The sequence below is a fragment of the Eleutherodactylus coqui genome, chromosome 5 (genome assembly GCF_035609145.1).
Source record: "Eleutherodactylus coqui strain aEleCoq1 chromosome 5, aEleCoq1.hap1, whole genome shotgun sequence".
NCBI classification, from domain to species: domain Eukaryota; kingdom Metazoa; phylum Chordata; class Amphibia; order Anura; family Eleutherodactylidae; genus Eleutherodactylus; species Eleutherodactylus coqui.
This window is the reverse complement of record NC_089841.1, coordinates 271,444,366-271,466,133: the sequence shown is the minus strand read 5'-3', so window position 1 is coordinate 271,466,133 and position 21,768 is coordinate 271,444,366. Positions and strand designations below refer to the sequence as shown.

At 41.8% G+C, this 21,768-nt stretch overlaps 1 protein-coding gene across 3 annotated transcripts in view; it reads right to left on the bottom strand.

Annotated features, from left to right (window-relative positions):
- Nucleotides 1-1,598: 1,598 nt before the first annotated feature.
- LOC136627134 (survival motor neuron protein-like) overlaps nt 1,599-21,768 on the bottom strand; it is a 67,723-nt gene continuing 47,553 nt past the window's right edge. For 2 of the 3 annotated variants that reach the window (XM_066602070.1, XM_066602072.1), the window contains 2 exons: nt 8,815-8,913; nt 1,599-1,759 (listed from right to left, as the gene is read on the bottom strand). In XM_066602070.1, the coding sequence (XP_066458167.1) occupies nt 8,848-8,913 (66 nt within the window). In that variant the 3' untranslated portion in view covers nt 1,599-1,759; nt 8,815-8,847. The remainder of the gene's footprint in view (nt 1,760-8,814; nt 8,914-21,768) is intronic. The other variant, XM_066602071.1, reaches the window with a different exon arrangement.

The window sequence follows — 21,768 nt, the reverse complement described above, 5'->3', positions numbered from 1 at the left end:
CGCCCACCCATATCACATCTTGTATCCAAGCTAGAGGTGGTACAACAGGGTACTAGAACCTCCATGCCTGCTGGTATCACATCTTGTATCCAAGTCAGAAGCGGTACAACAGATTACTAGAGCCTCCATGCCTGCATCACATCTTGTATCCAAGCTAGAGGTGGTAAAACAGGGTACTAGAGCTTCCATGCCCTCTGTATCACATCTTGTATCCAAGCTAGAGGCAGTACAACAGGGTACTAGAGCCTCCATGCCCACCTGTATCACATCTTGTATCGAAGCTAAAGGTGGTACAACAGGGTACTAGAACCTCCATGCCTGCCTGTATCACATCTTGTATCCAAGCTAGAGGCAGTACAACAAGGTACTAGAGCTTCCATGCCCCCCGTATCACATCTTGTATCCAAGCTAGAGGCGGTACAACAGGGTACTATAGCCTCCATGCCTGCCCGTATCACATCTTGCATCCACACTAGAGGCGGTACAGCAGGGTACTAGAGCCTCCATGCCCACCCGTATCACATCTTGTATCCAAGCTAGAGGCGGTACAACAGGGTACTAGAGCCTCCATGCCCACTCATATTACATCTTGTTTCCACGCTAGAGGCGGTACAACAAGGTACTAGAGCTTCCATGTCCCCCGTATCACATCTTGTATCCAAGCTAGAGGCGGTACAACAGGGTACTAGAACCTCCGTGCCCACTCATATTACATCTTGTTTCCACGCTAGAGGCGGTACAACAAGGTACTAGAGCTTCCATGTCCCCCGTATCACATCTTGTATCCAAGCTAGAGGCGGTACAACAGGGTACTAGAACCTCCGTGCCCACTCATATTACATCTTGTTTCCACGCTAGAGGCGGTGCAAAAAGGTAGTAGAGGTCTAATGCCCACTCGTATCACATCATCTATCCAAGCTAGAGGAGGTACAACAGGGTTCTAGAACCTCTCTACAAGGGGTCAGTTTTTCACGATAAATTCTCCTATTGCTCTAATATTGCAATCACCTACTTATATCAGCGTTACAATCCCATGTTTCATTCCATTACGACAACTTCTAGGGGAGGGATGTTACTGACAATGAGTGGGTACTCTATCTATCTATCTATCTATCTATCTATCTATCTATCTATCTATCTATCTCATATCTATCTATCCATCCATCCATCTATCTCATATCTATCTATCTATCTCATATCTATCTATCCATCCATCCATCCATCTCATATCTATCTATCTATCTCATATCTATCTATCTATCTATCTCATATCTATCTATCCATCCATCCATCTATCTCATATCTATCTATCTATCTATCTATCTATCTCATATCTATCTATCTATCTATCTATCTATCTATCTACACTCCTTCTAGGAGAGGGACTGTCTTTTTGAGTGCTGAGCTGTCTGATTTCTTGTTGCATTGGCCCTCATGGATGATCGGTGAGTGAGCGGGCGTTCATCAGTATTGTGACCCTGTGTAATCTCCTTCATGTACGGCAGGTTTTCCAAACTGTCTTAATTTTCTTGCTGGACAATCCCTTTAATCCTTTCATGATAGTTTATATACCAGAAAGAGAAATCAGACAACTGGAAATAATGTTTATTTTATTATAGCACTTCATATTTTTTGTATCCGTTTTCTCTGTCAGCCTTTCTAGGAGCGGGTAAAGGGCAGTGGAGGAGGCTGTCCGTAGGGGCGCAGAGGGCCTAGTGACGCATCCTGCCTTCTCCATGGGAGAGATAATCCTTTTGTCCTGGAAACAAAAAGTATAGATGATTAAATAAACTAAAGCATTTGGCTACTTAATTGTAAACAAAAAAAATGCAACGTTTTCACAAATGACAATATTTCCTTCTGGACGCCGGGAACAATCTCATCATGGAGCTCATACAGATCACGTTCGCTTCTGAAGTGAAACAGTTTCATTTCCAAAGGATATTGAAGGGGTTTTCTGAGTTCTCGGTTCTCCGGCACCACAGTGTCTGACAGGTGTCGTTGGCCAGCAGGTCTGGTGACATCCTGTAAACCTGTCACATGGGTGTCTTATGTTTACGGGATGTCACTAACAATGTCCCTGCCAGCCTACAGTTGGCAGCAGTGGTCACTTGGGTGAACAATCCACATGGCTGCTGTAGCCCCATCTAAAGAGACCGGGGCAGAGGCGGGGGGAAGCAGCGCACACTGGAAGGCGAGCATCAGGCGGCCCTCACACAGGCATTTCAAACGCCGTATTAAACACAGTAAAACGCTTCCATCGATTTCAGAGGGCTTCTCAGATGAGCGTTTAAGCGTTTCTAACGCAGTGATTTTCAGACACTGTCTGCTCTTTTTTAGTGCATTTCAGCGTTTTTTAATATTTTTTTTGTAGCGCACCTCCTACCTATTGCAATAATACGGTGTGTTTAAAAATGTTGTCGAACAAGTTTGAAAACATTGTTCGAAAATGCTTTTAACCCCTTGAGTGGCACGCCCGGAAATTTTCCGGGAGGAGCTCCACTGCTCATAGCAACATAGCCCGGAAGATTTCCGGGCTATGTATCACTATGGGAGCTGCAGAGCACAATGCCACAAGCTGTGACAGTGTGCTCTGCCTGCACAGACCCACAGAGAACAAAGCAAGGGCTTTGAAAAACCAGCAGAAGATATTGCCGATATGTCGGCAATCTCCTGCTTTGTTTACAGGTTGCCATAGAGACCATCGGCTTGTCAGAAGCAAGCCGATGGTCTCTGTGGCAGGGAGAGCTGGTTGTTAGCTGTCAGAGGACAGCTAGGTACTAGCTCTTACAGCAGAGATCAGAGAAAACCTCCGATCTCTGCTGTGTTAACCCTTTACATGCTGCAGTCTATGTGACTGCAGCATGTAAAGGGCTGTCACTGCAGCATGTAAAGAGCTGTCACCATCGGACCCCTGGAATGTGATCAGGGGTCCTGATGAGTCCCTGTGGAAGTCCCCTAAAGGGACAAAAAAAAATAATAAAATAAAATAAAAAAAAAAAAAAATAATAAAAACACTTGTCTCCCTTTACTTTGTAAAAAATCAAAAATACAATCACACATGTGGTATCTGTGTGCGTCGTAATGACCCAGAGAAGGAAGTTAATACATTATTTAACCCCTTAATGACATGGCCCCTTTTTTTCTTTTTTCCCCATTTCTTTTTTTTCCTCCCCCCTGTTTAAAAAAAATCACAACTTGTCCCGCAAAAAACAAGCCCTCCTATGGCCGTGTCAATGGAAAAATGAAAAAGTTATGGCTCTTGAGACCCAAATGCAAAATTAGTTGAAATTCAATGATTAGACCATTTTAAAAAACCTGCCCTGGTGGGCACGACAGGGTGGTAGGAAACCCGCCACTCAAGGGGTTAAACGCAGCGCTTTTACAGATGCCCGTGTGAGAGCAGCCTTAGGGTGACTACCCACTAGCGTGTTTTTTTCTTGGACTGTGAGATCAAGTGAAAAAACTAGCCTCACAGCGCAAAAAAACACTGCGATATTGCGAAATGTCAATGGATAATGGCGATCACGTAAAAGTTAAAAAACACTTGAACTTCAATGCTCCTTTCCGTTTGGGCCCCATCGTGCATACGGACATAATATTAGGGCCATAATGGGTATGTTTCTGAATACGGGAGAAACAGGGTATCCATTTTGGGGTGAAAGTCTTCATTCATATGTGTGAAGTACAAAAAAAATTTTTTTTTAAATGACACAATTGCCAAAAATATGAAAATGTGAATTTTTTCCTTCTGCTTTGCTTAGATTCATTCAAAAACTGTGCGATCAAAATATGCAGTACACCCCTGGATAAATTTGTTAAGGGGTCTAGTTTTCAAAATGGGGTCATCTGTGGGGTTCTCTATCGTTTTGGCCGCTCAAGGGTTTTACAAGTGGCCAATGGGGCCTAAAACACCTTCAAGCAAAATGTCTGTTCTGAAAGCCAACGGCTGCTCCTTTCAGTTTGGGCCCCGTTGTGCATACGGACAGAAGATTAGGGCCTCAACGGGTATGTCTCTGAAAAACGGGGGGTATCCATTTTGGGGGGCAAATCCCCATTTTCATGTGCACTTTAGGAAAAAAAAACTGTGTTTAAAATGACATATTTGCAAAAATATAAAATTTTGTTTTTTCTCCTCTAAATTGCATTGATTCCTGAAAAGAAACTGTGGGGTCAAAATACTCATTACACCACTCAGTGAATACATTAAAATGTGCATTTTTTAAAATGGGTCATTTGTGGTGGTATTCATCATTCTGACACCTTTGCAATCTTGGATGGTGCAGGAAAACAAAGTGTTCCTCGAAATGTTAATAATCAAAGTTAAATTTGTACGTCTCCTAAACAGTTAAAAAAAAACTGCAGTTTTTCCAATGTGCATCCAGAATAAAGTAAACAGATGGAATATATATCTCATCAAAAATTTGTACAGTATGTTTGCACATATTTGAAATAATACAGTTGAAAATGTGAAAAAATAAAAAATTTTCACAAATTTTCTCAATTTTGGCATTTTACATAGTAACATAGTTCGTAAGGCTGAATGTAGACAATGTCCATCTAGTCCAGCCTGTCTAGCCTCCTGTTTTGTTGATCCAGAGGAAGGCAAAAAACCCCAAGAGCAGAAGCCAATTGGCCCTTTTGGGGAAAAATTCCTTCCCGACTCCCTAATGGCAATCAGACTGTTCCCTGGATCAACCCCTAATAGTTCCTACCTGCCTGTATACCCGGATTAACAAATAACCTTAGATTTATAGCTTATAATATGCTTCCTCTCCAGAAAGACATCAAGTCCCCTTTTAAACTCCTCTATGGATTTTGCCATCACCACGTCCTCCGGCAGAGAATTCCACAGTCTAACTGCTCTTACAGTAAAGAATCCCCTTCTGTGTTGGTGATGAAACCTGCTTTCCTCTAATCGTAGCGGATGTCCTCTTGTTACCGTTGCAGTCCTGGGTATACACAGATCCTGGGAGAGATCCTTGTATTGTCCCCTCATGTACTTATACATGGTTATTTGATCACCTCTTAACCTTCTTTTTTCTAGAGTAAATAGTCCCAATTTGGATAGCCTCTCTGGGTATTCCAGTCCCGTCATTCCATGTATTAGTTTAGTTGCCCTTCTTTGAATCCCCTCAAGCACTGTGACATCTTTCCTGAGCCCCGGTGACCAGAACTGTGCGCAGTATTCCATGTGAGGCCTGACAAGTGCCTGATATAATGGAAGGATAATGTTCTCGTCCTTCGCCCCTATACCTCTTTTAATGCATCCCAAAACTTTATTTGCCTTTGCAGCAGCTGACTGGCATTGGTTACTCCAGTTTAGTCTATAGTCCACTAATACCCCCAGGTCTTTTTCCATATCACTTTTCCCTAGCGGTACCCCATTAAGTGAATATTGGTGACATCCGTTTCTCCTGCCCATGTGCATAGTCTTACATTTATCAACATTGAACTTCATTTGCCATTTTTCTGCACAAGCCCCCGGCTTATCTCGGTCCGTTTGTAGCCGCACATTGTCCTCCGTTGCATTAATTATATTGTATAATTTTGTGTCATCTGCAAATATTGATATTTTGCTGTGCAGCCCCTCTATCAGGTCATTGATAAATATGTTGAACAGAATGGGGCCTAATACTAAACCCTGTGGCCCCCCACTAGTGACTGTGGTCCAATCGGAGTATGAGCCATTTATTACCAGCCTCTGCTTTCTATCATTAAGCCAATTCTTTACCCAGTTACACACGTTTTCGCCCAGTCCGAGCTGCCTCATTTTGTATATTAGCCTATTATGCGGCACGGTGTCAAAAGCTTTAGAGAAGTCCAGATATACAAGATCAATAGACTCTCCCAGGTCCAGCTTAGAGCTTACTTCATCGTAGAAACTGATCAGATTTGTCTGACATGAGCGACCCTTCATGAATCCATGCTGGTGAGGAGTTATTCCCTTGTTCTCCTTGAGGTGCTCATCGATGGCGTCTCTCAGAATCCCCTCGAAAAATTTTCCCGTTACTGAGGTGAGACTTACCGGCCTGTAATTACCAGGCTCACTTTTGGTCCCCTTTTTATAAATTGGAACCACGTTGGCAATGCGCCAATCCAATGGTACAACACCGGTCTTGATAGTGTCTAGAAATATTAGGTATAGCGGCCTAGCTATCACATCACTTAGTTCCCTTAGTATCCTTGGGTGTATTCCATCTGGGCCCGGCGATTTATCTATTTTAATCTTCTTTAACCTGTTCCGCACTTTCTCCTGCATTAGGTATGAGATATTTTGCGAGGGGTTTATTTTATTCCCCTGTATCTCGTGTGGCATTTCCTTTTCGTTTGTGAATACGCTTGAAAAGAAACTATTTAATAGATTTGCTTTCCCTCCGTCATCATTAATGATTTCTCCTGCATTATTTGTTAAAGGGCCAGTGCTCTCCCTGCAAATCCTTTTGCTGTTAATATAGTTGAAAAATAGTTTTGGGTTGTTTTTGCTCTCTTTGGCGATCACTCTTTCCGCCTCCTCCTTGGCAATTTTGATCGTATCTTTGCATATTTAGTTTTTTTCCCTGTATGATTTTAGCGCTTCTTCGCTGCCTTCTTGCTTTAGTAGTTTGAACGCTTTCTTCTTTTCGTTTATTGCCCCTCTTACCGTCTTGTCGAGCCACATTGGTTTCCTTTTAGTTGAGATTCTTTTATTTTTAAAGGGAATGAACTGCTCACATGAGGCGATTAGGATCCTTTTGAACTTCTCCCATTTGTCCTCCGTACTGGCATTTTTGAGGACGTTGTCCCAATTAATGTTACCGATAGTAGTTCTAAGCTCATCAAATTTTGCTTTCCTAAAGTTTAGTTTCTTTGTCGCTCCCTGATAAGGCTTCTTATTGAATGACAGCTGGAAGTTGATTATATTGTGGTCACTGTTCCCCAAGTGCCCCTCAACCTGTACCCCCTTTATTCGGTCCGGTTTGTTAGTTAGTACTAAGTCCAGAATGGCCCTCCCTCTCGTTGGTTCCTGCACCAGTTGGTTCAGGTAATTATCTTTAATTATTCTCAAGAACTTATCACCCCTGTGAGATTTGCAGGTTTTATTAAATCTTCACAAATTCTATCAGTCTATTTTTACCAGCTAAATGAAGTACAACATGTGGTGAAAAAACAATGTCAGAATCACTTGGCTATGCAAAACTTTTGCGGAGTTATTCCACGTTAAAGTGACAAATGTCAGATTTCCAAAATTTGGCCTGGTCATTAAGGCGCAAACAGGCTTGGTCACTAAAGGGTTAAAGACAAAACTAGTGACAATGAAGCCATTAGGGCGCTTTTACATGGAAGGACATCATTCACATGAGCAAAGGATGGCAGAGCTCGCCCGATAGCTCATGCAGCCTCTTTATGCAGATAAATGTACCAGTGAATGTGAACTCCTGAATGATTGGTTTATAGTCCGAACGAACCAACGATGATTTCCATACTTGCATGAAATGATCGATGAACAATAAGCAAACAAATTACCGTTTATCATTTGTTTATTGATCATTCAAATTGGAACAATCCAGTGATTTATTTATTTGTAACCCATAATTGTTCTGTGTAACGCGCCTTTATGGAGTCTTTATGGGGCTAATATCATCGGAATAATCGCCCAAGAGAACAGCTGCGAGTACCAGTCGCTCCGTGTAAACACGCCAGCCAACTGATTGATGATTCGCTCTCTAGTTGCTCTCCTAAAAATAATCACCGGTTGAACTAAAGTTGCCATATTTGAACTACGTGAGAACGACTTTGCCTGCAGATATTCCTCCTCTCTCTTCTTTCCTCTGAAATGGAGCAACTACTAAATAACAAATGTTTAGTGTAAAAGCACACAAATGTTACCTCGCTTGAAGGCTGTAAGACGATAGTTGTGCCGTGTAAAGCCTTAGAGCATTTCTCAGTTGGCTTAGGTTTACATCACATTTTGCATCAAATTTTGGCACAATTTGGCCCAAAAAAGTTGCCTTTAGGCCAAGCCTATTTCTGTTTCTTCCTATAAGCCATGCCCCTTTTGTCAGACTTGGCAAAAAAAAGTGTCTAAAACCCATAAAAGATGTGGTGCAAAGCATGTACAACAGTTTTCCGTTGTGTTCTCAATGTAAATGTGCCCTTCTGTATTTGTATAGCCCTTGGCATCCCAGGGATCGGGTCCTGCAGTTCCCATCATTATTCCCATTTCTCTGTGACACATGAAGAAAGGGGCCGCCGGCCGCAGTCAGTGCTTGATATTAAAGGGGTTCTGACACAAATAATGTTTTTATGCTTTAGCAGCCATTGTTCCCTGGTCTGCCTAATGGACCCAGGGAACCCATGGTTTAATGGCTGCTAAAGCATAAAAAGATAACACTTACCTGTTCTTCTGTTGTTGTTGACATCGGGGGGTCATCTCCCAGCAGGCGCTGTTCCTCCTCTTCTGTCTGCACGAGCCGCGCCGCTCCGGGATCGCGCGCATGCGCAGTGGAGAGGTGCCCTCTGACAGGAGTCAGGGCGGGCTGCGTCTCCACTGCGCATGCGCAGCACTCCGGAGTTCAGCAGGACGGACGGGCTGCCCACAGCAAGCACTGTGCGGTCCGTCCGTTCACCTCGGAAGTGCCTGACGGACGGACCAGAGCAGGAAGTGGTCTTTTTGACCGCTCCTGCTCTGCTTTAAAGGCACAGAAGAAGATGCCGGCTGGAGGGAACATGCCTGGCGATCGGGCCAGGCCAGGCAAGGTGAGTACAAATTATTTTTTTTGATGTCAGAACCCCTTTAAGCATATTTATAAAAATCAAAGCTCATACATTTACCTCATCCAAGACGTCTCTGCTCACCTGACCATGTTATTTTCTTCTAGATCCCTTCTTAAGGTTGGGTCTCAGAGCTTCAGCGCGCCCCTGTTTTAGCCCCTACAGCAACAAATGAATATTTATAGGAAGTTAATACAGCGTAATAAGTATGAAAAAGTCTTGGACTATATTGTAACTTTTGGTCACGACAAGGGCTGCATAACCAACACTTACGGTAGAGCTCCGTGACTTCGCATTCACATTAACCCATTGACGACAATGAGCGCTATGTAGTGAATGGGGAATGCAAAAGTGTAACTTCCACTATTCCACTTGGCGATCATGTGACCACTAGGTGGCCCACTGCCAGTGGCTATTGACACACTAGGGGGATGTTTCCCCTGTAACTAAAGCTACTATGAATGCTGCTCCTATGGATGCCTCAGCTACAGGGGAAAAGTGTGAAAAAAACCTAATGTGAATGACCCCAAGAGGTCTTATATGGCATCATGGGGGACATGGGTGTTAAAAAAATAGTTACAAAAATATAAGTAAAAAAATGACTAAATAAAGTTATATATATGTAAGGAAAACGACCCACCACCAACACCAACCAGTACAGTCCCCATACTTGCCCTTTAATCTAAGACTAATAATAATAAAAATCTTTACTTGTATAGCGCCACCTTATTTACAAATTATACATCAAAATGTCTGAAATAAAATGCTCAGCCCATTCCTGTACTTTATTTTAGCGTAAATCTACTAATTTTAAAACAAAAAAATATAAATTAAAAAAAATCTTTTTTTTTAGTTCCTAATATAACCTAAAAAATATTCAGTGAAAAAGGATATTAATAAGATACCCTATACGTCACGGAAGGGAAAATGCAGGAAAAAGAAAGAAATAAATAGGGCCATAAAACCAGCACATGGGTAAAATCCCTAAAAAGTGTCTGGTCCTTTAAGACCGAAACAGCCTGGTCCTTAAATGGTTAAGGTGACTGGGGTGACATGGTCATAGCATGCTGCTGTTCGCACTGTGACCCCATCCAATGGCCAGAAGTTACCATTTAATCCTAAAGTAAGAGGGAAAGGAAAAGGATGCACGACCGACATGTTGCTATCATGTCATGGTTAACCGCTTCATGACTGAGGCTTTTCACGCCTAAGGGCTAATGCCCACAGACGGATTTCCGTCACGTTTGACGTCGCGTCAAACGTGACGGAAATCCGTATGTGGGCATTAGCCCTTAGGCTTGAAAGGCCTCAGTCATGAAGCGGTTAACCATGACATGATTTGCGGCGTTTCACTGCAGCTATTAGGTTCTATAGAACCCAGTAGCTCAGTGTTCACGCTGAGGAATTCCGCAGCGTGAAATAACCCGCGGCATGTCCTATTTGCCGCAGGTATACGCACGACGGCTTCCGGCCGCGTCATATGACACTGCACGTCATGCGGATCCGGAGGTGAGTATTGGGTCTTTGGGGGTGGGTGCCGTGATGCACTGCGCTGCGGTATTCCACTTGTGGAGCCCGTCACGGCGGTGGGCATGAGCCCTTAATATCCACATTAACAGTTCATATTTACAAAACAGCACATTCTGAGGCCTCGGTCAGACACGCGTTTTTTGCGCACCAATAGGCATGCAAATTAAGCACCGCTTGCATTTGCCGAAATTGCATGAATGGGTAATTTTTTAATGCACAGAAGACCCGAGCTTAATGCTCATGAAATTCACCCACTCACTGGAGCAGCTGAGTTTGGAGAAGTGCAGCTGCTCAGGAGGAGAGAGAGAAGAAGCCCCACAGGGCTTCAGGATTTCCCCATAGCAGAGAGAGATGGAGCGGGGCTACGGGTTAATCCCCCAGTGCTCCACTCTCTCTCCCTGCTATGGGGAGCCCCTGAGGGATATCCCCATAGCGCAGAGAGAGTGGGTGTTGCTAGAGGTGCAGTGCTAGGGGCAGATTCCTCTAGCCACGCCATCATGGGAAGCCCTCAGGGGAAAGCCCTGTAACCCTGCCCCCCTCTCTCTTCCCACTAAGAGTCCCATTGTAAATTCCGGTTAGTCCCCGTGGGGATTAACGGAACCTCGGGGAGTCCCCTTATTCCTACGGGGACTAACAGGAGTTTACAGTGAGACATTTAAAATCTGCTTCTGGGCAGCACCTTTTAAATGCCCTCCTTAAAGGGGTTGTCCCGCGCCGAAACGTTTTTTTTTTTTTTTAACCCCCCCCCCCGTTCGGCGCGAGACAACCCCGATGCAGGGGTTAAAAAAACAAACCGGGTAGTACTTACCCGAATCCCGGCGGTCCAGCGTCTTCATACTCACCTGCTGAAGATGGCCGCCGGGATCCTCTCCCTCCGTGGACCGCAGGGCTTCTGTGCGGTCCATTGCCGATTCCAGCCTCCTGATTGGCTGGAATCGGCACGTGACGGGGCGGAGCTACACGGAGCCGGCATTCTGCACGAGCGGCCCCATTGAAGACAGCAGAAGACCCGGACTGCGCAAGCGCGGCTAATTTGGCCATTAGAGGCCGAAAATTAGTCGGCACCATGGAGACGAGGACGCTAGCAACGGAGCAGGTAAGTATAAAACTTTTGATAACTTCTGTATGGCTCATAATTAATGCACAATGTACATTACAAAGTGCATTATTATGGCCATACAGAAGTGTATAGACCCACTTGCTGCCGCAGGACAACCCCTTTAAGCTGTCGGAATCTATGTTAGGTGTGCACCGTTTTGAGGTACTATATTCTCTCATGTGAGCGCTCCCATAGGAACCCATTTCTGTCTGTACTAATTTTCATACATGAGACCCATGAGGTCACAGCGTCACGGCCCATTCTCCGCACTCACATCCTGGTGCAATGATGCCAGGAAGTCCACATGGTAATACTGTGGCCTCTTATTGGCTGCCAGCGGTCACTTGACAAAGACCATGGGAAGCACTGGATTGCTGGCGCTGAGGAAGGTAAGCACCCGTTTGCTTTATCGTTTTCTCCCATTTGACTGTAGTTTTAAAAAGTTTATTTGCAACTCTACAACGACTTCAGGCCTCCATCACACCGGTGACACAATATCACTATGAGAAAATCGGGTGACTTTGTAGCACAACTTGCGTCTTTTAGCACCACAAAATCCCGATATTGCTGCAAGAAAATGCAGAGATATCACACGGACCACCGATGCGATATCGCTGCGATTTTCTTACAGTGATATCGTGTCGCCTGTGTGAAGGAGGTCTTAGGCACATGAGCATGCATAAATCTGTAGAGCTGAGCTGGCCTATTCGACGGGTTGTTACAATTACAGCAATACCTAGGAAAGGTTTTGCTACTATATTACTTATTTACAACTTTTTCACTTTTCATAGAGAAGAAATTGCCTTTATGTTGCCACATTCTGAGAGCCAGAACGGTTTTTCTTGTTCTGTTGACACAGATGTATACAGGAATGGCCCAGGCCTTTATGCTGCCTGAGGCAATGTATGAAATGGTGCCACCCCAATGAAACACCACTCATTTACAGGCCTTGAAGCACCACTATACAAGGTACCCAATACATATTTGAACCATTGAGACTTGTCTGAAGTAATAGTGTCCCCAGTAGTGGCCCCAATAGTAATAGTATCTCCCTTAATGGCCCCAGTGGTTATAGTGCCCCCTTAGTGGCTCCAGTACTAACAGTGACCCCCTTAATGGTTCTAATAGTTATAGTGACCCAGTTAGGGAACCCAGTAGTAATGGGGACCACCACAGTGGTCCCTGTAGTAATAGTGGCTCCAGTAGTAATAATGTAGCCCATAGTGGTCTCAGTAATAATAGTGACACCCAAAAGGACCCCAGTAATAGTAGTGTCCACCATAGTGGCATCAATATTAATACTGACCCTTTCCCCCCCATAGTGGCCCGGGTAGTAATCGGGTCTCCAGTAGAGGTCCCGGTAATAATATCTTCCCCCCTATTGGGCTCCGACCCGGCAGCAACCCAACAGGCATTCCATTCACCCAGCCTGCAGCTTTGGTCCGCTGGTGTGTCTGTGACAGCTGACATCTACCCCTAGAGTCTGTGCTGCATACAGGACAGTGCATGCAGACACCTGGGAGAGAGTTCAGCGGTCAAAGACTTAGCAGCAGCTACTGGGTCCTAAATGCAAGCTGGGAGAGTAAAATGCCTGTTGGATTGCTGCCTGGCCAATTCACAGCAGACAATTACTTTATACCGCCCATTGATGGCATGTAGGAAAATAATCACCGGGTGGCAACCTACCAGCCCTCTGAGTTCTAGTAAACTACCGCCCCCGAGGTAGCAGTCTCAATTCGCCTCATGGTAGGAGCACCCCAGGCTTTCTAAAAGATTTTTTGCTGGTGAACTTGTTTTTTTCAATGGCACTATTTTTGAGGCACATCTATATATATAAAGCTGAAAGCCCTCACTGACTCACTGACTGACTCACTGACTGACTCACTCACTGACTGACTGACTGACTCACTGACTGACTCACTGACTGACTCACTCACTGACTGACTGACTGACTCACTGACTCACTGACTGACTGACTGACTGACTCACTGACTCACTGACTGACTGACTGACTGACTGACTGACTGACTCACTGACTGACTGACTGACTCACTGACTCACTGACTGACTGACTGACTGACTCACTGACTGACTGACTGACTGACTCACTGACTCACTGACTCACTGACTGACTCACTGACTGACTGACTGACTCACTGACTGACTGACTGACTGACTGACTCACTGACTGACTCACTGACTCACTGACTGACTGACTGACTCACTGACTCACTGACTGACTCACTGACTCACTGACTCACTGACTGACTCACTGACTGACTCACTGACTGACTCACTGACTGACTCACTGACTGACTCACTGACTGATTGACTGACTGACTCACTGACTGACTCACTGACTGACTCACTGACTGACTCACTGACTGACTCACTGACTGGCCAAAAGTTCTCCAACTTCCTGATGTCGTAGAAACATGAAATTTGGCTCAAGCATAGATTATCTCCAAAATAGGAAAAGAAATTGGGTCCCAACTCGATTATTCAATTCTAGCGCAAAAGAATTGGTGTCGAAATTTTGCGTACATAATCTAAATCTGTCACTTCCCAATGTCATAGAAACGTAAAATTTGGCACGAGCATTGATTATGACATAAATAGGAAAAGCTAATGGGTCCCAACTCGATTATTCAATTCTATGCGCAAAAGAATTAGCGTCCAAATTTTACGTACGGAATCTAATTTTCTCACTTCCCAATGTCATAAAAACGGGAAATTTGGCACGAGCATTGATTATGTCATAAATAGGAAAAGCTAATGGGTCCCAACTCAATTATTCAATTCTATGCGCAAAAGAATTAGCGTCCAAATTTTACGTACGGAATGTAATTTCTTCCCTTTCCGGTGTCATAGAAACATGAAATTTGGCACGAGCATTGATTATGTCATAAATAGGAAAAGCTAATGGGTCCCAACTTGATTATTCAATTCTATGCGCAAAAGAATTGGCGTCCAAATTTTACGTACGGAATGTAATTTTTTCACTTTCCGGTGTCATAGAAACGGGAAATTTGGCACAAGCATTGATTATGTCATAAATAGTAAGAGCTAATGGGTCCCAACTCCATTATTCAATCCTATGCGCAAAAGAATTAGCGTCCAAATTTTACGTACGGAATCTAATTTTCTGACTTTCTGGTGTCATAGAAACATGAAATTTGGCACGAGCATTGATTATGTCATAAATAAGAAAAGCTAATGGGTCCCAACTCGATTATTCAATTCTAGCGCAAAAGAATTGGCGTCGAAATTCTACGTGCGGAATGTAATTTCTTCACTTTCTAGTGTCATAGAAACATGAAATTTGGCACAAGCATTGATTATGTCATAAATAGGAAAAGCTAATGGGTCCCAACTCCATTATTCAATTCTAGCGCAAAAGAATTGGCGTCAAAATTTTACGTGCGGAAGGTAATTTTTTCACTTTCCGGTGTCATGGAAACATGAAATTTGGCACGAGCATTGATTATGTCATAAATAGGAAAAGCTAATGGGTCTCAACTCCATTATTCAATTTTATGCGCAAAAGAATTAGCGTCCAAATTTTACGTGCGGAATGTAATTTTTTCACTTTCCGGTGTCATAGAAACAGGAAATTTGGCACGACCATTGATTATGTCATACATAGGAAAAGCTAATGGGTCCCAACTTGATTATTAAATTCTAGCGCGAAAGAATTGGCGTCGAAATTTTACGTGCGGAATGTAATTTTTTCACTTTCCGGTGTCATTGAAACAGGAAATTTGGCACGAGCATTGATTATGTCATAAATAGGAAAAGCTAATGGGTCCCAACTCAATTATTCAATTCTAAGCGCCAAAGAATTAGCGTCCAAATTTTACGTGCGGAATGTAATTTTTTCACTTTCCGGTGTCATAGAAACGGGAAATTTGGCACGAGCATTGATTATGTCATAAATAGTAAACGCTAATGGGTCCTAACTCCATTATTCAATTCTATGCGCAAAAGAATTAGCGTCCAAATTTTACGTACATAATCTAAATCTCTCACTTCCCAATGTCATAGAAACATGAAATTTGGCACAAGCATTGATTGTGTCATAAATATGAAAAGTTAATGGGTCCCAACTCGATTATTCAATTCTATGCGCAAAAGAATTAGCGTCCAAATTTTACGTACGGAATGTAATTTTTTCACTTTCCGGTGTCATAAAAACGGGAAATTTGGCACAAGCGTTGATTATGTCATAAATAGGAAAAGCTAATGGGTCCCAACTCGATTATTAAATTCTAGCGCAAAAGAATTGGCGTCGAAATTTTACGTGTGGAATGTAATATTTTCACTTTCTGGTGTCATAGAAATGTAAAATTTGGCACGAGCATTGATTATGTCATAAATAGGAAAAGCTAATGGGTCCCAACTCGATTATTCAATTCTATGCGCAAAAGAATTGGCGTCAAAATTTTACGTGCGGAATGTAATTTTTTCACTTTCCGGTGTCATAGAAACATGAAATTTGGCACGAGCATTGATTATGTCATAAATAGGAAAAGCTAATGGGTCCCAACTCAATTATTCAATTCTATGCGCAAAAGAATTAGCGTCCAAATTTTACGTACGGAATGTAATTTCTTCCCTTTCCGGTGTCATAGAAACAGGAAATTTGGCATGAGCATTGATTATGTCATAAATGGGAAAAGCTAATGGGTCCCAACTCGATTATTCAATTCTAGCGCAAAAGAATTGGCGTCGAAATTTTACGTGCGGAATGTAATTTCTTCCCTTTCCGGTGTCATAGAAACAGGAAATTTGGCACGACCATTGATTATGTCATAAATAGGAAAAGCTAATGGGTTCCAACTCGATTATTCAATTCTAGCGCAAAAGAATTGGCGTCGAAATTTTACGTACGGAATGTAATTTTTTCACTTTCCGGTGTCATAGAAACAAGAAATTTGGCACGAGCATTGATTATGTCATAAATAGGAAAAGCTAATGGGTCCCAACTCGATTATTCAATTCTATGCGCAAAAGAATTGGCGTCGAAATTTTACGTGCGGAAGGTATATTTTTCACTTTCCGGTGTCATGGAAACAGGAAATTTGGCACGAGCATTGATTATGTCATAAATAGGAAAAGCTAATGGGTCCCAACTCCATTATTCAATTCTAAGCGCAAAAGAATTAGTGTCCAAATTTTACGTATGTAATCTAATTCTCTCACTTCCTGATGTCATTTTATATAAAGGAAACGTCGCATGGTTACCTCCACGTGGTGTTTCCTGGGTAACGCAGAGAACTATGCAAAATGGTGAACATATTTTTTTCCTCAGTATCTCTAAAGTAACCACGACTTCATAAGATTTTCCGTGTGAACACCAGATAAACACCAGTACCAACTTAACTCGGGCGAAGACGGGTATATCAGCTAGTCTATATATATAAAGCTGAAAGCCCTCACTGACTGACTGACTGACTGACTGACTGACTGACTCACTGACTGACTCACTGACTGACTCACTGACTGACTCACTGACTGACTGACTCACTGACTGACTCACTGACTGACTCACTGACTGACTCACTGACTGACTCGCCAAAAGTTCTCCAACTTCCCGATATCGTAGAAACATGAATTTTGGCACGAGCATAGATTATCTCCAAAATAGGAAAAGTAATTGGGTCCCAACTCGATTATTCAATTCTAACGCAAAAGAATTGGCGTCGAAATTTTACGTACATAATCTAAATCTGTCACTTCCCAATGCCTTAGAAACTTAAAATTTGGCACGGGCATTGATTATGACATAAATAGGAAAAGCTAATGGGTCCCAACTCGATTATTCAAGTCTATGCGCAAAAGAATTAGCGTCCAAATTTTACGTGCGGAATGTAATTTTTTCACTTTCCGGTGTCAGAGAAACAGGAAATTTGGCACGAGCATTGATTATGTCATAAATAGGAAAAGCTAATGGGTCCCAACTCGATTATTCAATTCTATGCGCAAAAGAATTGGCGTCAAAATTTTACGTACGGAATGTAATTTCTTCCCTTTCCGGTGTCATAGAAACGGGAAATTTGGCACGAGCATTGATTATGTCATAAATAGGAAAAGCTAATGGGTCCCAACTCGATAATTCAATTCTAGCGCAAAAGAATTGGCGTCAAAATTTTACGTGCGGAAGGTAATTTTTTCACTTTCCGGTGTCATGGAAACATGAAATTTGGCACGACCATTGATTATGTCATAAATAGGAAAAGCTAATGGGTCTCAACTCCATTATTCAATTTTATGCGCAAAAGAATTAGCGTCCAAATTTTACATGCGGAATGTAATTTTTTCACTTTCCGGTGTCATAGAAACATGAAATTTGGCACAAGCATTGATTATGTCATAAATAGGAAAAGCTAATGGGTCCCAACTCGATTATTCTATTCTAGCGCAAAAGAATTGGCGTCGAAATTTTACATATGTAATGTAATTTTTTCACTTTCCGGTGTCATAGAAACAGGAAATTTGGCACGACCATTGATTATATCATACATAGGAAAAGCTAATGGGTCCCAACTTGATTATTAAATTCTAGCGCGAAAGAATTGGCGTCGAAATTTTACGTGCGGAATGTAATTTTTTCACTTTCCGGTGTCATGGAAACATGAAATTTGGCACGACCATTGATTATGTCATAAATAGGAAAAGCTAATGGGTCCCAACTCAATTATTCAATTCTAAGCGCCAAAGAATTAGCGTCCAAATTTTACGTACGGAATGTAATTTTTTCACTTTCCGGTGTCATAGAAACGGGAAATTTGGCACAAGCATTGATTATGTCATAAATAGGAAAAGCTAATGGGTCCCAACTCGATTATTCAATTCTAGCGCAAAAGAATTGGCGTCAAAATTTTACGTGTGGAATGTAATTCTATCACTTCCTGATGTCATTTTATATGAAGGAAACGTCTCATGGTTGCCTCCACGTGGTGTTTCCTGGGTAACGCAGAGAACTATGCAAAATGGTGAACATATGTTTTTCCTCAGTATCTCTAAAGTAACCACGACTTCATAAGATTTTCCGTGTGAACACCAGATAAACACCAGTACCAAATTAACTCGGGCGAAGCCGGGTATATCAGCTAGTATATATATATATAAAGCTGAAAGTCCTCACTGACTCACTGACTGACTGACTGACTGACTCACTGACTGACTGACTCACTGACTGACTGACTGACTCGCCAAAAGTTCTCCAACTTCCCGATGTCGTAGAAACATGAATTTTGGCACGAGCATAGATTATCTCCAAAATAGGAAAAGAAATTGGGTCCCAACTCGATTATTCAATTCTAGTGCAAAAGAATTGGCGTCTAAATTTTACGTACATAATCTAAATCTGTCACTTCCCAATGCCTTAGAAACTTAAAATTTGGCACGGGCATTGATTATGTCATAAATAGGAAAAGCTAATGGGTCCCAACTCGATTATTCAATTCTATGCGCAAAAGAATTAGCGTCCAAATTTTACGTACGGAATCTAATTTTCTCACTTTCCGGTGTCATAGAAACAGGAAATTTGGCACGAGCATTGATTATGTCATAAATAAGAAAAGCTAATGGGTCCCAACTCGATTATTCAATTCTATGCGCAAAAGAATTAGCGTCCAAATTTTATGTACGGAATGTCATTTTTTCACTTTCCGGTGTCATAAAAACGGGAAATTTGGCACGAGCATTGATTATGTCATAAATAGGAAAAGCTAATGGGTCCCAACTCGATTATTAAGTTCTAGCGCAAAAGAATTTGCGTCGAAATTTTACGTGTGGAATGTAATTTTTTCACTTTCGGGTGTCATAGAAACATGAAATTTGGCACGAGCATTGATTATGTCATAAATAGGAAAAGCTAATGGGTCCCAACTCGATTATTCAATTCTATGCGCAAAAGAATTAGCGTCCAAATTTTACGTACGGAATGTAATTTCTTCCCTTTCCGGTGTCATAGAAACAGGAAATTTGGCACAAGCATTGATTATGTCATAAATAGGAAAAGCTAATGGGTCTCAACTCGATTATTCAATTCTATGCGCAAAAGAATTGGCGTCGAAATTTTACGTGCGGAAGGTAATTTTTTCACTTTCCGGTGTCATGGAAACAGGAAATTTGGCACAAGCATTGATTATGTCATAAATAGGAAAAGCTAATGGGTCCCAACTCCATTATTCAATTTTATGCGCAAAAGAATTAGCGTCCAAATTTTACGTGCGGAATGTAATTTTTTCACTTTCCGGTGTCATAGAAATGTGAAATTTGGCACGAGCATTGATTATGTCATAAATAGGAAAAGTTCATAGGTCCCAACTCGATTATTCAATTCTATGCGCAAAAGAATTGGCGTCAAAATTTTACGTACGGAATGTAATTTTTTCACTTTCCGGTGTCATAGAAACGGGAAATTTGGCACGAGCATTGATTATGTCATAAATAGGAAAAGCTAATGGGTCCCAACTCCATTATTCAATTCTAGCGCAAAAGAATTGGCGTCGAAATTTTATGTGCGGAATGTAATTTTTTCACTTTCCGGTGTCATAGAAACGGGAAATTTGGCACGAGCATTGATTATGTCATACATAGGAAAAGCTAATGGGTCCCAACTTGATTATTAAATTCTAGCGCGAAAGAATTGGCGTCGAAATTTTACGTGCGGAATGTAATTTTTTCACTTTCCGGTGTCATTGAAACAGGAAATTTGGCACGAGCATTGATTATGTCATAAATAGGAAAAGCTAATGGGTCCCAACTCAATTATTCAATTCTAAGCGCCAAAGAATTAGCGTCCAAATTTTACGTGCGGAATGTAATTTTTTCACTTTCCGGTGTCATAGAAACGGGAAATTTGGCACGAGCATTGATTATGTCATAAATAGTAAACGCTAATGGGTCCCAACTCCATTATTCAATTCTATGCGCAAAAGAATTAGCGTCCAAATTTTACGTACATAATCTAAATCTCTCACTTCCCAATGTCATAGAAACATGAAATTTGGCACAAGCATTGATTGTGTCATAAATATGAAAAGTTAATGGGTCCCAACTCGATTATTCAATTCTATGCGCAAAAGAATTAGCGTCCAAATTTTGCGTACGGAATGTAATTTTTTCACTTTCCGGTGTCATAGAAACAGGAAATTTGGCACGAGCATTGATTATGTCATAAATAAGAAAAGCTAATGGGTCCCAACTCGATTATTCAATTCTGTGCGCAAAAGAATTAGCGTCCAAATTTTACGTACGGAATGTAATTTTTTCACTTTCCGGTGTCATAAAAACGGGAAATTTGGCACAAGCGTTGATTATGTCATAAATAGGAAAAGCTAATGGGTCCCAACTCGATTATTAAATTCTAGCGCAAAAGAATTGGCGTCGAAATTTTACGTGTGGAATGTAATATTTTCACTTTCTGGTGTCATAGAAATGTAAAATTTGGCACGAGCATTGATTATGTCATAAATAGGAAAAGCTAATGGGTCCCAACTCGATTATTCAATTCTATGCGCAAAAGAATTGGCGTCAAAATTTTACGTGCGGAATGTAATTTTTTCACTTTCCGGTGTCATAGAAACATGAAATTTGGCACGAGCATTGATTATGTCATAAATAGGAAAAGCTAATGGGTCCCAACTCAATTATTCAATTCTATGCGCAAAAGAATTAGCGTCCAAATTTTACGTACGGAACGTAATTTCTTCCCTTTCCGGTGTCATAGAAACAGGAAATTTGGCATGAGCATTGATTATGTCATAAATGGGAAAAGCTAATGGGTCCCAACTCGATTATTCAATTCTAGCGCAAAAGAATTGGCGTCGAAATTTTACGTGCGGAATGTAATTTCTTCCCTTTCCGGTGTCATAGAAACAGGAAATTTGGCACGACCATTGATTATGTCATAAATAGGAAAAGCTAATGGGTTCCAACTCGATTATTCAATTCTAGCGCAAAAGAATTGGCGTCGAAATTTTACGTACGGAATGTAATTTTTTCACTTTCCGGTGTCATAGAAACAAGAAATTTGGCACGAGCATTGATTATGTCATAAATAGGAAAAGCTAATGGGTCCCAACTCGATTATTCAATTCTATGCGCAAAAGAATTGGCGTCGAAATTTTACGTGCGGAAGGTATATTTTTCACTTTCCGGTGTCATGGAAACAGGAAATTTGGCACGAGCATTGATTATGTCATAAATAGGAAAAGCTAATGGGTCCCAACTCGATTATTCAATTCTAAGCGCAAAAGAATTAGTGTCCAAATTTTACGTATGTAATCTAAATCTCTCACTTCCTGATGTCATTTTATATAAAGGAAACGTCGCATGGTTACCTCCCCGTGGTATTTCCTGGGTAACGCAGAGAA